This window comes from Vanessa tameamea, chromosome 28 (assembly GCF_037043105.1).
Source record: "Vanessa tameamea isolate UH-Manoa-2023 chromosome 28, ilVanTame1 primary haplotype, whole genome shotgun sequence".
NCBI classification, from domain to species: Eukaryota; Metazoa; Arthropoda; class Insecta; order Lepidoptera; family Nymphalidae; genus Vanessa; species Vanessa tameamea.
Genome location: NC_087336.1, coordinates 4273984 through 4287922, shown reverse-complemented (window position 1 = coordinate 4287922; position 13939 = coordinate 4273984). Strand labels below are relative to the sequence as shown.

Below are 13939 nucleotides of genomic sequence, written 5' to 3'. Positions count from 1 at the left end.
ATTTTTTTTTTTTATTAAAGTATTAAGATTCTTGAATTATTATACCTTTAAAATATTCTCCATTAAATATTTGGGGCAATAGCGAAAAAATATTCAACCATTTCAACTCACTGTTTTTTTTTTAATAAATAGAAGTGTGACTGCAATTTAAACGAAATTGTAATTGGAATATAACAGACTGGAAAATTTGTATAGAAAAGTAAAAAGTTAAATTTGTTGTAGATACAGAAAAATATTATTACAACTTTTATATTTCATTATGGCAGACATTTAAAAAGGTATAGTTAACATAAAGATGGACACCTTTTACACGAATCAAACTGAACTATAATATCAATTATTACAGTACTATCCAGTAATTCCAAAATACTTTCCAATACATCATTGAATCACCAATTAAATTAAAAAATGCATTTTTATTTCAAGAACTGGCCACTTGAAACTTCTTCCTGAAAATATATATATTTTTTTTTTCTTGCAGCTTGACTTAAGTGTAGTGTTGCCATTATAGAAAGGCATAATACCGAGCAATGTAATCAAATCGCTTGTTTAATCTAATATATTGTAAGCTTCTTATGTACTCAGGTAGTTTTAAGTCTTTTCCGATCGTTCAGTTAAATATATTTGAGATTACTTTTATATGAGAATATAGATTAGAATATTATACAGGGTTTATTGGTAATTCGACGTATTCTCGGTAGGAGGTGAAAGGGGTCACTATTTGCAATAATTTTAACCCCCATATGCATAATGCAAAAGTGAACAATTTTTGAATTATCACGTTTTTTAGATTTTTTCAAAATAAGTCAAAAATGCAACTTCAACAATTTATTTAAAAAAAAGTATCAATAAAAATCTATTATCAATATAATTATATAAATTGTGTTGTATCAATATAAATCAGATGAAAAATCATCTGATTTATAAAAACGAATAAACACTGGTTATTTGTCAATATTAAAACAATAATTATCCGTTCAAATTTAAAAATGCGAGACAGAAAAAGATATTATTTCAATTTTTTTTCCAAAAAATGCCTTAAAACCTCAAAAAATCGTTATGTAACTTGTCCTGCAGATTATTTTAAAAACATAACCGTTTTATCAGCTCTCCAAAAATGTATAACAACTAGGAACTTATTTCAAAACAACCGAAATAAAATGACCACAAAGGACGCTGGTGGAAATTCGTATTCGAATATGGACGAATTCGGACTAAAGTTCACTCTTTAAAATTCACACAAAATTAATTAAAAACAATACCCAGTGTAAATAAAACTAAAATACAAATTTAAAATAAAATTTAGAACTCAACCACCGAATTAGTCAAATTATTCTGCATCATATTTGATGCGCTTTTTTTATTCTTAGTTTGGGGTCTTCCGCGGATGATACAGGCGAGACGTAAACTAGGGAATTCATGTGACCCCAGACAAAGAACTCAACCGGCGTTTAGTCCGAACTCCTACCAGGCCACGGAATGGGTCCTACTCTACTTCAATTAGGAAAATGTGCAGTATGTAAATAATGCTCGTAACCTTCTTGGTAATCTTCTTCTTTCTGTAAATAAGTCTTCGAGAAGGATAGGATGTTTGTGCACTTTCTCACTTCAATCATGCTCAATTTGGTAATTAGTAATCCCATTTTGATCGATTTTGAATTCAAATTTTCAAACAAGACGCGACTCCAAAATTAATGCTTAATGCGGTAGGCATGAATCTACAAAAAATAACTCTCCTTTCAGGGACCTCTTCGTGAATAATTTGCGCAGGAGTATAATGGTAAATGGTGGTGATGGAATCCTGCATTATGCTGTGTATGCTGTGCTCTGTTACAGAGTCGTGCGGCCAAGGTGTTTGTCGATATGCTTCGAATGGTTCATCGATAAATTCTTATCCTCTTAGTAATTAACAACATGGACTGCGAGTCTTTCGAATTTAATTTGACGTCTCTGAACACTACCAGTTTCTCGGATTCGCTTATTATAAACTGACATCGAGTAGCTGGTGATTAGGAAACAAACGCGAATAATCTTGCATTGGTTAGGTATGCATTAAACCAATTTGCGAGACATTCAAAGAGCGAATTTAAGTTTTGTTCGAATACGAATTTCCACCAGCGTCCTTTGTGGTCATTTTATTTCGGTTGCTTTGAAATAAGTTCCTAGTTGTTATACATTTTTGGAAAGCTAAGAAAACGGTTATGTTTTTAAAATAATCTGCAGGAGAAGTTTCATAACGATTTTTTGAGTTTTTAAGGCATTTTTGTGGAAAAAAATTAAAAATAATATCTTTTTCCGTCTCGCATTTTTCAATTTGGACGGATAATTATTGTCTTAATATTGACAAATAACCAGTGTTTATTCGTTTTTATAAATCAGATGAAAAAAATAGATTTTAATTGATACTTTTTTTAAAATAAATTGTTGAAGTTGCATTTTTGACTTATTTTGAAAAAATCTAAAAAACGTGATAATTCAAAAATGGTTCACTTTTGCATTATGCATATAGGGGTTAAAATTATTGCAAATAGTTACCCCTATCACCTCCTAACGGGAATACGTCGAACTACCAATAAACCTGTATATTAAATAGTAACAATACACAAGCATTTTAAATCGATTTGGCGTTAACATTGCTTTTTCGGTTTACGAGTAATTGTTCAAATACAATATACATATACAATTACTTGTTAAAATTAGCTATATTTTTCGTCGTTTTGCATTTTCTCTTGAACTTCGTACGTTGTTATTGAGATACTTGAAGTTTCGGATGTAAGATGAGTGATTTCGACCTGTTTAAAAAAAAATTGATAAAATTTCTTTAAATAAAAGTTTTGCGAAAAATACGTCATCTTTAAAGTCTCATTCAACTTATATTCTAAGACTTTTTATTCTTTATTTAAATCAAACACGAAATCCACATAACCAGACTTTAAATGTAAACAGATTATAAACGACGTAAAGAAAATACAGATTATTTAAAATTTCAAAACAAATATGGCCGTTATTACTTATTTGTAGTAAACGTACGCGTAATGCATATCACCATCAGATATTTTTATTTAAAACATTTTTTTGTAAATGTGGCTAAAATTTACAAAAAAAAATGTAAGTGTCGTAAACGTTAAGAGAATATAGTTTATGACATTTCAAATTTTATATTTCTGATTTTTTATTTTATTTTGTTGTCTACATTTTGAGTGGAAAGTTACAATAAAATCAGATTTTTATTTTTCAATATCTACGAAGGTATTTTTGCCATATTTGTCAATCAAAGTATTCTTGTAGTCTAAAGAAATGTTATTCTAGTAGTATTTACATTTAGAAAAAAGTCATAGAATCAAAGTATTTGAGATCAATTATAGATACCGGTTAATTTTTCGAAAAACTTGAACTTGTATAATATTAGTGTATATAAATCCATATCTAAATGAAATAATGAATTATTAACCATGAATTTCTTATTCTAATTATTAATCAAATGAAAAATCCTTACCTTAATTTTAGGACTGCCATGCCTATTTCTACCATAGTTTTTATTTTTACATATGGCAACCTCAGACTAAATGTCAAAATAAGACATGCAGTAAGCTTCGTCGAACCCTACAAGCTTTTAAAAAATCCTTTATATCATGCAAGCATTAACCCATTTCATGAAAAAGTCGAATATTTTGACGCACTTGTCGAAACATGCTTTAATTAATATCAAACCCATAGTTTTACTTTCAAATATTTATTCTACGTTTTGATCACCTTAAATAGTTAACAACAACAGAATATACAATGTATTAATAATAACAACGACATAACAAAACAATTTTCACACACTTTCTGTTTCTCTTCTAAGGGTGACCTAAAGCTTTAACTGTAATTATTAAAAAAAAACTTCAGTATTTTTTTTTAATTTTTTTTTGTATTAAAAAATAGTTAAAAAAAATTCTTTGTTCAGAAAGTATTACGACAGTTTTTTGTATTCAGAATTAGCGAAATCTATCTTTAAAAAAAAAAAGTGTTTTAAATTTTGTCAAAACATTGAATGAATGTATAATATAATATATATGTAAATATATTATTATTATCAATTAGGTCACACCTCACAAGAAATTATTAAAATTACTGATCTGTAAGTATTTGGAAGAATGTAAGAATCGTTTGGTCTTCTTTTTAATTTAAAAACATTGAAGTTGTACAGGAACGCTCTATTAGCGATAATTTCTTACAATCTCTACGTCTCATTTTCATTGGTCAAAAGCCTGAAGACGTGGGGGGTGGGGTTTGTTATTTATGTCAATTGATCTTATGTAGGGGCCTCATATAATGCGTTATAATAATCTCCCGCGCATCGAATGTGTTCTCTATCAACCAATGAAAATGCACCACGCAACGGCTGTTTGGGATGTTTTTTATATTTCGAAGGACCTTCCTATTGACCGATGAATTTGATCCTCTAGATGTTATGAATTTAAAATACAGACTTATGGCTATTTGTTTAAAGGCATTCTATTAACATGTATGTTTGTATGTAACAGTATTATATCAGAATATATCTGCCTTTATATTTCTATTTAAAATATATTTTCCTCACTTACAGATCACGCGATTACAATTACAAACATTATATTCATAAACACTCACAAGAAGCCGATTATATTATTAAGCGAATATAAATTGCTTTCGATTCGAACAACCTTTAAAAACAGCGATTATACTTAAGCTAGTTCCACACGATCGTTAAACATCCGAAGTGGTCGTCGAAAATTGATCTTCGACCCATGTTCGGTCACTGATTTACCGATACAGTTTTAAAGGTATTTCATTAGTACTATAAGATTAAGATCTATATAGGATGTTATTACTTACACAAAGTTAATGATATTTTTGTCTTTGAGTGTCTGGTTTGGAGACAAAAATGTTCGGATTATGTTTGACGATCATATGGATGCTGCATAACGTAGATTCTAAGCTAAAAACATTGGTCGACTATACATTGGCAACATTGAATATAACTGTCAGAGATTTTTGTTACTTCAATAGACATTTAAATTTATTACATAAAATAAATACATATTATTACATTGATTGTCAAACACGTTAATTGTAAATAACGTTTTGTATTTGTGAATTACTAATTTTTGATTTAGATTTTCATGGATCAATAAAGTTAATGATGTCTGTGCAACACTGGACTAGACCATAATGAAGTGTCAAATTTGGCGCTAATTTTAGATGGATAAAAAGGTTGTTACCGTATTTTGATAAAATTAAAGTTTGCCAGTTTAATTTTTTTTTATATTTAAGCCTCCAGAGGAGTAAAAATGTGTATAACTATAAAATAAAACTATAATATTTTGATTTTAAACGAAATTGACACAGTTACAAATTTTTTGGCAAAAAAATTAACAATAATAAAAAAAATATTCATTCAAAAAATACTTCATACATAAAATATTTGCCAAGAGTATTATATTCCTCTTCGAGATTCGTTACTTATATTAATATTAAGCTAAATGTATCCAAATTTGTACTATGCAAATTAGATAGTGATTGCGTCAAGAACGAATAAAATGAATGAAGATAATAACATGGCGCCTTTAACATCTACTATTTGAAAAAAAAAAAAACTATCAAACTTACTTTGGCGCCATTTTAATTATCTATGATAAACACGATTTAATATATAATTAAGTTTAAAACAATAATTTATTCATTTAAGTTTAATTTCAGTCGAAGTACAAAATACTTAACTTTGAATTTCACTAGTTTTTGTAGACGTTAATTGTACTTTAATATACAAGTCGTTTATTACGTGTCAAAAATATTTTGAAAATACAGTAAATAATTCCAAAAAATAAACATCTTTAATTTTTTTTTAAGTAATGTAAAATATCCAGAAAAAAATATTGGTATTTTATTCATATTTACGAATGATTCAGTCTTAAAAATAAATTAAAGAATCAAATAATATAACAAGGAAACGTAGACTCCGGACATTTTACACGATAAAACGTCAAAATCTAATTAAAAACCTAAGCCACATGGCAACATACACATGTAATACATGAATATTATCCTTCATTATTGCCAGTTACAAAAACCTGCACCGCGCCATTAAAACCTCCTTGGATCGAACTCCTCGAAACGGAAGCACCCATTTTTGTGTTCAAAATTACAATGATTACCAAACACTAAAACGAATCTACAAAGCTAACTTTAAATGTTTATAAAAAACTTTTAAGCGATAAAATAACTGCTTAATACATATTGTATCATTTGTAATCGAATTCTACTTTTTGTTTTAATTGCAACTACCCACCATTAAAGCAGCGTCCATAAAAAAAACAGCATTATTGTAAAATGTTACATAAATATAATATTTAGTACAGTTCAATAGAATTTGTATGAGGGCAAACTACTAATACGTTAGCTTTTAAACTGTACTTAAATGTAATGTAGGAATTTATAGATGACATTATATCCAAAAACTACTAATAATTAAACACTTAATACATATTTAATTGATTACACACATAAAACAGTTCAATATATCTTGTATATAATAGTACTAATGCAATAAATGTATTTATGTATATATAATATTGAAGTTTTAAGAACGTTCAAATTGGTTTTGGTTTTAGCATCGAATCCTACTAAATAAGAAAGGCCTTTTGTAACCTTGTCGTTTTTGTAACGGTGTGTGTTTAGTGAAGTACGAATGTTGCCATATTACATATTAATAAATAGTGTTGCCAATCATTGTCAATAATAAATTGCATTACTATTCTGTAAGAATTCTATCTCATCTCCTATGAAATGTTATTTACTGCGATACGAAATCTGAATGGTATGAAAACATTATAATTATTGTCGATGTCGTTTTCTGACATTTCAGGTAACCTAAAAGTCTAGAAAAACCTTGTTTATGTATGTATTCCAAAACTAAAATTCAGTTTAATCCTTATATGCTTGTATAAAAAAAATCAAAATTTTATAAATCTATTTTGACTTTAAAAAAGTAAACAATTGTATAAAGATAAAATGTCATTGGATTTTCTATTTTATTTATATTAGTAATCTGTATAATAATTTTGTTATAGATCTATTAATACAAATTCTATTGAAAATATCTCAAATATTATACTCAGTAGTATATGAATACGCGTTATTATTAAATGAAATATTCATCAAAGTGTAATTATAGCAGCGATCGCGAGAAACTTCGAGAATTTCTGAAAAGTTGACCTTTTGAGAAAATATGGCGTCTATTATGATTGCCGAAACAAGAGTGGAACTATGATATATTCTCTATAATTGGGCGTTGGACCTTTTAGCTTCCAACATAAGTGACCAATCCTGTCACCAATGTTGGCTTTTGTTTTGCCAACCAAAAGTTTTCAGTCTCGACTACTTTTTACACTCAAAAAATCATCCTTTCTATGGACCAGTAATGGAGTACTTAAAGCGTTTTCCATACTACCTGACAATGAATCTATATTTTTGGCACATTTTGCAAAGTCATTTAATGTAAATATTCATAATTATTATCTTCGGTAGATATAAGTGTGTAGTAGGAAATATATTATTGTAAATTAAGTAATCTCATTCGAAAAAGTATGTATTATATACGTCAAGGAAAAAATCACGTATCGTGAATTTCCTGTATTACAGTTAAAATAACGTTAGACACGTTTTGCATAATGTGCTGAAAGTGATGTTAATTGTGATTTGTTAGTAATCCACCACCATTCGTTTACAAACTATGCGACTGACCGAAAAACCGGTTATAACCAGTCTGAGTACGTATGTTATGTCTGTGTAAAATAAGTGCGAAAACTAAATAAACTCTTTATGGAATGTTTCTGCGTTCTGTTCTTTAATTATTCGAAATTCGATTTAGGTTTTTTTTTTTAAATTTTATTGTAACCTTTTACAAAAGCAGTTTAAACTAGTTCTAACCGGTTTAACGAAGCTGCTTTAAGATAGTGTAATAACTGGTTATTTTTTTATAGTCAGTAGCCTTTGTAGTTAATGTTTATAACCAATTATTATTATTCTTTGTTAGTGCATGTAATATTATATAGCATGATCTAGTTTTATGAAGCCATGTGATCACTTACTGCGCCTATTCTGTATTTGTTTAGTCTGTGTATAACTAGTTTAAGCCGGTTATAACGTCAATTGCATTTGTATAGTCTGTTTCAAATCATTATGTACAAAGTGTATGTTTGAATACTTTAATTATTTGAATGTTTTTTATATTGTACAGAATTGAATTGAAACTGACTTTATCTAGCGATTGTGCTCAAGACTCACCACTTCAGTAGTGAGGCAGTTGATGGGATTGGCGCGCGGCGGCGGCGGGGGGCGCGGGGAGCGTCGCCCCGAGCTGGGGGTGGCACCACGCATTGGCGTCATGGGGTAGCCTGTAAGATGGTATTTGTTGCACATCCGTTGGGTTTAATGAATCAAGCCAGTGGCCTGATGCTAAAAGGACCGAAGTATATGTTTAAGTAAAAATCCAAAATTTTGGCATTTTTCCATTTGCCAAACCATAAAAAAAAATTCTTAATCAATTCGTGCTAAAACGGCATAGGTTTAATATTACTCAAAAAATCATATATTTATTTAAATAATTATCTGTTCATTGTTTCCCGACTGATTACACAAAATAAGGGTTTTGAAGCCCAGAGAACTATATGAAAGTTCAAAACTATTCCGATGAGTCCAACTAATGTCTACTTTAAGAATACCAAGTAACAAAAAAATATTGTAAACTTATAATCAAAAAATATACTTTACTCAAGTTAGTTTTGTATAAGCACTTTTGAATCGTCAAATTACAGAACTATATTGAAAGTAAAGCTGCCACCGGTTCGAAATGTAGATTCTACCAAGAACGACCGACAGAAGAAGAAAGTTATTCTTTTCCAACATTTCAAAATATTAGCTCCAAGCTTCTTTATCGTCTATATATCTTGAGTTGAATAATATGCCTTATTTGTTCAAGTTTTCTAACAAACGATTTGACTTTACGAATCGGCAAAGTTAAAATATCTGCGGTATTTTGTTCACAAATAAAAAAGGTTACCTTGTTCACTACTACTTGATTCCGTGAAACTCGGGGTGCCCTCTGTCCAAGTAGGGGTCGATCCTTCCACAGATGCTGGAGGCGTCCAACAAACGCTGGAAATGTGATAAAGTTTATTGTTTGAGTATTGACTTTAAATTCCATGTAAATTTCCCATTTATAATATACAACGTAACTCTGTCTGTCTTTTACTCTTCTACAGCCAAACCACGGAACTGAATACGAAAATTCACTAACTTGGAATACATTATATTAAATGGCTTTGTGCAAGTCCGTGTGGTACCAACCTTTCAACATATATTCTACCGCCAAGCAGCAATACTAATAAGCTAGTATTGTCGTTTTCCTGTTTGAAGGGCGAGTGAATCAGTGTAACACAACTTACACAAGGGACACAACATCTTAGTTCCAATGGTTGTAGACACATTGGCGATGTAAGGTATGGTTAAAATTTCAAAAAGTCTATTTTTATGGGCAGTGTTGACCACTCATCAGCAGGTGGCCCATTTGCAAGTCCGCACACCAATGACATAAAAGAAACATACAGACCCCCAGTCTGTAACGTCGATTGTCGCACTGTTTCGCACTTTTACTCTCTTCCACCACACAAGTGTACAGAATCAATTAGCCTCGTTTCCGCTCATGTATTCAATGTCTAACTAACAATACTAACCTAGCTTCATTGCTTCTCGCACTGCTCAGGGCTGCTGGCGTCAGCGCCAAAGACGAGGCCGAGGACGTCGTCATAACGCTCGCTGCGCTAGACGCGCCTCGTCTTCGACCTGACGCGCTGGAAGATGTCGTAGAAGACGAATTGGTGCGACTCGTCCTCGCTGGTGGCGCCTCTTCGAACGGAGGCGGTGGTGTGGAACAACAGGACAACGGCGCAGCTACTACAAACAACTAGCGTTACTAAGGCTAGCTTCACAATGAGCTTATGATAAGGATGTTAGTTTGATAAGTTTTTGGGAAACATGCCAAAAATTATGTAGATAAGACGTGGTAGATAAAATGAATTAAAAAACATATTTAAGTACTAATGTAAAGAAAAACAATGATGCATGACGACTAGTCTAATGATTTTATTAGTTAAACACACCTAAATAAACACAGAAGAAAATAGCTTTACAAATTAAATTAAAAAATAATTATAATAATGGCAGTTTTCAAGCTTAAAAACAATTGACAGCAAAATATGATTAAAAAAAAACATCTAACAATTAAACACGAATTATTAATACAGCTACGAAAAACAAAAAATACAATCGTAGTATACAAAGCATGCTGTTTTTTCGTTCCTTTGATAAAACAATTTTGACAAGAGATTGTATGACTTTCTTTGCACCGTTAAATATTTAACGGTTTTTTATTGAACATTCTTATTTTAAATTTTGGAAACTATAGAATTTCCTCGAATTCTTTTGTCATCTCATAAATAATCTTAGTATCGAACTTTTGTATGAAACAATCTTTTTTCTTTTCGACTTCTTTCTTTCTTGGCGTGATCGGTGGTGGAACTTTGGGCGGTTCAGGTACGATTGAGACCGAAAATTTTCGTATTTTATCATGTACATTTCCAGTGTTCTGCTTCAACGCAATCGGATCGGGAGCTCTCTTTTTTTTGTGGTAATTAGGTTTTTTTGGAACAGTCGTTGAACTTTCAATCTTTTGTGGCTGTTCGAATATTTTCTTGGTCTGTTTAATGTCAACTCTCTCAGTTGTCAAGACACTGTCTCGCGAAGACGACACAGAACAGCTGTCTGGTTCAGTTTGTACTTTCAGAATGTGTTTTTGAAACAAGTCTATTTTCGTTTTCGCTTTCTTATGGCATATCACTTCATCTTTATTTACGTTATGGTGCTCTTCGGAATACGTTTTTATCTCAATCTTCGGTTTAAATTTTGTTCGAGTCAATCCACGATATTTATCTTTTATAGATTGATTGAAGTTGAATTTCGTAATACCAGAGATGAATCCGCCTTTTTCATTATTCCTTTCAGGCATCCTGTCAGAATCAGCAAATTGTAAATCTTTTTGTACCGTCAGAGACTTTTTTAGTGTATTTATTCTAGATATTAGACTTGATTTCGACTTGAGACCGTTCGTACTTTCTACCGGTGAACTATTTTTGAACGTAGATTTGAAGGATTTTTTATTTTTTGGAGGAACTTCGCTTTTATAGTTTGGTGAATCGTTAGACGTAGTTTCAATAATGAAATCATCATTTAACTCTTGAATCACGATCACTTCGTCGCTTGATTCAGTAAACGAGTCGTCATCATAGTTACCAGTATCTAAATGTTCTCTCACCGCTTTGTCTATATTAAATCTAGACATCATCGTTGACTGAGCAATCAAGTCCTTTCCTGAATGACTCAGTCTGTCCCCTTCTTCTGGATAGCCCGAGAAAGAGTTAGATGATTCCTTAGTAAGATGAAAAGAATGATCGGATACAGGTGGGATGCGGCATGCAACAGGTTCTCTAAATCTTAAATCATGCCCATAAAAACCAAAATCATCGTCACTACTCGTGATAGGTGTTTGTCGTGGTATATCATTGACTGATATGCGTAAAGTTTGATATTCACCTTTAGTATCAAGGCTCGATGTTTGGGAATTGGCCCCTCCGCGTTTCGTTTTCGGCGAACCACGTGGCGGGACGGGTGGGGGTACTCTCTGTTTCTGAGAGCCTTTGAGAACCGCTGGAAACGCTACGTCCGGTTCAGTCAGCGTCGTCTTAGCGGCCGCTAGGGATACTTTCGCGGCCGTTGAAACCGGCGACGTGACTGATGTGGGCGTTATTTGAGCTGTGACATCGGTAAGCGACACTACAGGGTATAAAAACACTCGAAATATTTGTATAGATTTATTTATTAATTAAATATACATTGTATAAATTAATATAAATAAATTGGCACAGGAAGGAGCGTAAGTTATACAAAGCGCGGCGTAAAAAAACGTTTGAGTCAAATTTTAAGCGTTTGGCGATAAGTTACATGTCCAAAATAGCATGTTTATATTTATATTTTTTGTATTGAGCTTGACCGCGAATGTATCGCATTTATTATTGGTGCATTGTTAAGAATTGTGAATATTGAATAAATAAAGTATAGCATGCAGTAGAGGATAAGGTTATAAGTAAAATCATGTACCCAATAGTAATAGATCCCATAGGTCAATAGCAGCGTGGAAAGAAAAGAATTATGACAATTTATGAAATGTGTAATTTAACCTTAATCATAAACGTTTAAATCTGACAGATTAAAAAAAAACTTTTGATTTTTTTTTTTTGTTAACCCTACCACAATATCGTGCTAAGATCAACGTGTACATTATTGTGTTAAAAATAAAATGAAGGAACATAGCGTTTTATTAAAAAAATAGTCATTTTTAATACAAAGGTCCGGACTTTGGTTTAATAAGTCGGATAAGCGTGAACGCCTCTAATGTAAGTCAAATAAACGAATTGTGCCATAAAAGGCCATAATAAAGCGTACTTATAAAAATCATAAATATTTTGAAATTCAATTTAATTTATGATTTCATATATAACATATATAGGAAAACGTAAGCCTAAATATTAAAAAAAGGTGATTTTAGCATAACGCGTGTTAAAAATAAATAAAAAAGGCTAAGAAGCGCTTGTTTAACGGCAATATATATAAGACATAATATTATTTTTATATCATTTGTTCTAAATAATATATTTCAAAAAACGTTTAACCATAGATAACTTTACCATCAAAATATATACATTGTGAAATTCAATATAAATTTGTTACGCGGTAAATTTTTTGCATATTATTATTTTTTCATAATGGCAACATTCCTATATTATTTACTGTTAGTCTCACCTGCTTTCATGGCGGCACCACTGGATGTAGTAGCACCTATCCGTTTGAATGCGTGTAAAATTTTATAAAACTTTAATTAAAACGAAAAAATACAGATGATCACGAAGTACATGTTAAAGGAGAAAAATAAATGAATTTTAAATAACACGATTTTAATGTTAAATGTGTTACGTAATAAATAATACAACTGATTCTTACAAAATTTAATTTATTTTACATATTATAATTTAATCAATTGATGTAATTACATAGTTACTATATTTATATATTGGAACAGATAACTTAAGAATGTATTAAAATACTTGATTCGATGTACATCTCTCTCTAACACATACGAAGACAAGAGACAACACTATGACGAAGGTAAATAATTGTATGTTTTAGTAATTCAAATTATTCGTCACAGATTAATAATGTCACATAACATATACAATACAGATAACAAAAGTTATTTATAGAATAAATTATTAAAATGTATCATAAATAAGTTAACCATTATAGAGATTGTCTAAATAATTTACAGGCAACATAACGCTATATTCGATTTAACGTAATAAGTATTTAAGTAAAAATGCCTATATGTACATTTGTTAAAGATCTATTTCGACATTAACACGTGTGAAAAATTTTAACGTTGCAATCAACATATTGATATGTAAAAAAAAAACTCATATATTAAAAATCGCTCATTATAAAATATACCACTTCACGGTCGAGGTGGTATGACAGCTTATTTAATTTGCGACTCGCACTAAACGGTAGCTTTTTCGTCAATAATTTTTACGCGACACTTGAAATACTATCATTAGTCATATCATTTCTATCAAATAACTCGGAATTTTCTGTCACTAGTCCTGGACTAAACGAAAAATATTAATCTCATTTTAAGGATACGTTTTGATGCTAGTTTTTTGAAGCATCTACATACGTTATAATTTGCTATAATCGTCATAGAAGTACCATAATAATATCGATAGACATGAACATCACTATTCCAAGC

General features: G+C 30.7%; 1 protein-coding gene across 14 annotated transcripts in view; it reads right to left on the bottom strand.

Moving 5' to 3' along the window:
* Window positions 1–13939, bottom strand: part of LOC113391931 (phosphatidylinositol 4-phosphate 5-kinase type-1 alpha) — a 74997-nt gene that overhangs the window by 5668 nt on the left and 55390 nt on the right. For 4 of the 14 annotated variants that reach the window (XM_064219409.1, XM_064219408.1, XM_064219410.1 and 1 more), the window contains 2 exons: window positions 12940–12975; window positions 10469–11913 (listed from right to left, as the gene is read on the bottom strand). In XM_064219409.1, coding sequence (XP_064075479.1) covers window positions 10484–11913; window positions 12940–12975 — 1466 coding nt within the window. In that variant the 3' untranslated portion in view covers window positions 10469–10483. Of the gene's footprint in view, window positions 1–2669; window positions 2793–5634; window positions 6306–8310; window positions 8421–9085; window positions 9181–9758; window positions 9979–10468; window positions 11914–12939; window positions 12976–13939 lie in introns of those variants that run through there. The other 10 variants (XM_064219417.1, XM_064219420.1, XM_064219418.1 and 7 more) reach the window with 7 other exon arrangements.